Source organism: Sesamum indicum, linkage group LG1, assembly GCF_000512975.1.
Source record: "Sesamum indicum cultivar Zhongzhi No. 13 linkage group LG1, S_indicum_v1.0, whole genome shotgun sequence".
In the NCBI taxonomy this organism is placed as follows: Eukaryota; Viridiplantae; Streptophyta; class Magnoliopsida; order Lamiales; family Pedaliaceae; genus Sesamum; species Sesamum indicum.
Window position 1 is genome coordinate 1,819,070 of NC_026145.1, and position 3,448 is coordinate 1,822,517.

Genomic DNA, 3,448 nt, shown 5'->3' on the forward strand with positions numbered 1-3,448 from the left:
GTGTGTTTTTGGTCAACAGCTGAGCTCACGAGTACTCACAATTCTTTGAGGTTTCTTGTCTGAATTAATAACCATTCACAGCCACAATTTTATTTCGAAGCTTCAGTTTGGTAATGAAAGTGATCTCCATTGAGATATTTTTTAAGATTAGTTTGGTAATAAACTGTTAAATGTCCTTCCGATGTCATTTTTTACTTTGTTTCCTATATGGCTCTTTTTGTATTACCCAATTTAAACAGTATGTCAATCACATCATAAATGTAACTTAATCTTCGCGTTTGTGACCGAATCTAGTGTTATAATTTTCTGTTATCCAAAACCCTGTCCGTGTTTAGCACGGATCAGATGACAAATGTAATATAGTCGTCTTGCGACTAGACTTGGTGTCTGCTGATGTTCAGAAAGGCCTGATTCTTGAGTTTTTTGTGAAGATGCTAAATAGTTCCTGATCCAAACTCAAGTGAAAATGACATGCTTTTGATCCAAACTGTGTTTTCATGCTAAATTAATTACCATCTGCTAAGGTTCATCTATGTCCTATTTTCAGACAGGAACTCCCTAAGGGCACACGGGATTCCTACCAGGCCCTCCAAAGTAAAACTCAGGCTCTTCAACATAGTCACTGAGATAGAAAATACCATAACAATCATACTCATCTGACCAACCATTAACCCACTGTGGCAACCTCAAAACCATGTTGTTTTCCACTACTCTCATCCTCTTGATGGACCCTGAATTCCCAAACACATAGTCAGGAAACTGCCCGTTTCCCATAGCGGTGCTCGTATGAGGATGAGTTCCTACCCTTGGACTGTAAACTTCACCACCCCATTGAACCGTCTGAGCGTGAAATTTCAGCAGCGCGAAGAGATCGTGTGGCCAGTATCCGATATTGATCGTTTCGCCGTATTGCACCCACCAGTTGCTTGTAGCTGGATCCTGAAAGCCAAAAACGACAAAATAAGCAGAAAATTTGATAAACGTTTCGTTTCGTATAAGCTGAATTTTGGTTACTTTGTGGATGTAGAGAGTTATTTGGTATGGTAGTCCGGTGGGTTTTGAGATAGGATATATTGCAGCACCGAGGGCTATCTCGTTGCTCGTTTGGACAAAACCTGGACAGGTTACGTCGAAGCAGCCCGTTTTCTGGTTAGCATCAACCTGAAATCAACAAAATTTCATGAATATCATTAAAGCTAGTACAAGAATCATATTGACCTTCTGTTCATATTTGAGGAACTTACTGTCCAGTAAACGAAGAGTCGAGTCTTTCTGTCTCCATAGACTTTAGGATTTACCTAGTACAGAATGTAAATTTTGTATGAAAGGAGGAGTACAACTCTGTTTTTGGGCATCTTTGTCTTCTTAGTGTGTGGACTGTGTGTTTTTTGTTATGTAGGAGATGTAATAAGGAGCAAGACAACCCTGTTTTCTCATATTATTTTCCTGAGTGTGTGAAGTGTGTGTGTTTTTTGAAGTTGTTGGAGATGTAACTCACTGCCCAACCGGCTTCAATCGCTTCATAATCATAGTAAGGGCCGCTTTTGAGAGCCACCTGAGAAGTAGAATACTCATCGTCTAATTCGACTTTAGGATTCCAGACTCTTATATCTCCTTTCGCCCCCATGTAAGCAAACCCGTCCGCATGCAAAATTGCCAACTACATATATATGTGTTCGCAAATTGCTTAAAGTTAGATAAAATTTGCCAAGAAAATGAGATTCAACGACTCGTTGTGTGCACTTACTGAGTGGTTCGTCTGCAGAAGATACAGCTTTTTGCTCTCGTTTGCTTGCTTTTCGTTATGCAAAAGCACTGGCGTTTTTCTCGCATAGTTGCTGTCTGACTGCCCTTTGGAACCATAATTTGTTTGTGTTCTCCGGATAGGGATTGTCCCTTTGGGACAACTTCCACTTTTGTGCCATGTTTGTGTAGTCACAGTCACAGGGGAGCCGATGTTTCTCCCAACATACATTTTCTTGCTGGCTGAGGTGTTTTCAGTTTTCACGTCGTGGCTGGGCCTCAACTGCGTCGATACATTCAGTTTCTTTGTCTTAATTCATAAGCATTGTGTCTTAGAATTCTGATCATTGCAGGAAATGTATGTACCTGGATTTTATGATCTTTTAGAGCAGGATGATCAAAGGCAGGCTGCTTGTAGATATCTATGCAGTCAATGATGTCTCCATCTTCACTCTAACAAGACACAAAAGCCTTGTTTCTTATCATACATTGTCGTAAGAGAACTTATACACTAAACGGACTATATCATAGTTCAAAGTGTCGGCTGATATCGACCAAATACATACGAAAAACATCCAACAAAAACCTATTTTTCTCCAAGTACATACATCAAAGAAGTAACGTGAAGGAACAGAGTGTAAGAACCAAGATGTTAGCATACCTGAATGCTCTTAATTACATGACTTTTGTGAAGGTCTGTTGCCCTTTCCTGTCCTGATGAGAAGGAGTCATTAACCACAATCTTGCTGCTAATTATGGTGAAAATAGTTCCAAATAACAACAACAGCACAATCATCCATTTGAATTCCATTCTAAGTAGACTCATTTTGTTGTCTGAAATGTATGTTGAAGAAGAGTTGTTCTGAATGGTGAGTTAGAAGTGTATGTTCCAAGTAAAAATGTTTGTGTGGTTATAAGACAAAAGTTAAAACTGAATGCACATTTTGAAGTTACAACTCACCATTTGTATGACTTACTTTCCTAATCATATGGATCTCATTTGGACTTTTGAGTTTTCTGATGCTAATATTTGAAGCAATGAGTACATAAAAACCTCAAAATTCATGAAACTAAGGTATTAATATGATCAACAATTCTTTTCTGTTTCTTGTGATTTGACCAACGTTGCAAAATTTTGAATAAAGAGTATTTGATGGGCTTAAAATGTATTTGAATTATTTAGGTTATTAAACTAATATGAAAATTTTCCAAGAAATTTCTTATGTTTTTGCAACCACGATCATACCTTACCCGTATCAAACCTGCTAATTTAAATGAATTTATAAATATTCAAATTTCCATTTATATGATTAATACTATTTATTCAACAAATTTAATTGGTTAATACGAGTTGATTTTCTGTTACGATAAATTGATGAAACAATAGCCGGTCCAATAGCTGCTTCAGCGGCTGCAATAGCTATAACAAAATAAACCCCCATTATATAGGCAAAATTTCAGATCTTGATATATAAGAAAATGATAAATAGAAAATATATAGATATCTAAATTGTTATTATCAATGTATAAGTTGAAGGAAGTGCTTACGTGCGTTTTAAAAAAGTGCTTTTCAGTTGCTACGTTTAAAAAAATATTTTTAAAGTGTTTGGGATTCAACTTCTGCTTTTAAAATAGCTAAGAAAATAGCTTTTAGACCAAAAGTTAGAAGTACCTCATGGGGGCTTCTACCTGTTTTGGCTTTTCT

At 37.0% G+C, this 3,448-nt stretch overlaps 1 protein-coding gene across 3 annotated transcripts; it reads right to left on the reverse strand.

Moving 5' to 3' along the window:
- Positions 286-2,639, reverse strand: LOC105174857. Of its 3 annotated transcripts, XM_011097120.2 has the most exons (7): positions 2,405-2,636; positions 2,110-2,196; positions 1,748-2,026; positions 1,499-1,660; positions 1,245-1,298; positions 1,015-1,161; positions 286-939 (listed from the first exon to the last, which is right to left on the reverse strand). In XM_011097120.2, exons 1-7 carry the CDS (start codon positions 2,567-2,569, stop codon positions 559-561), a joined length of 1,275 nt encoding a protein of 424 aa, XP_011095422.1. In that variant the 5' UTR covers positions 2,570-2,636; the 3' UTR covers positions 286-558. The 3 variants fall into 3 exon arrangements, with proteins under 3 accessions (XP_011095422.1, XP_020548739.1, XP_020548742.1); XM_020693080.1 differs by having other exon boundaries at positions 286-1,161; positions 2,405-2,639; XM_020693083.1 differs by lacking the exons at positions 1,015-1,161; positions 1,245-1,298 and having other exon boundaries at positions 2,405-2,639.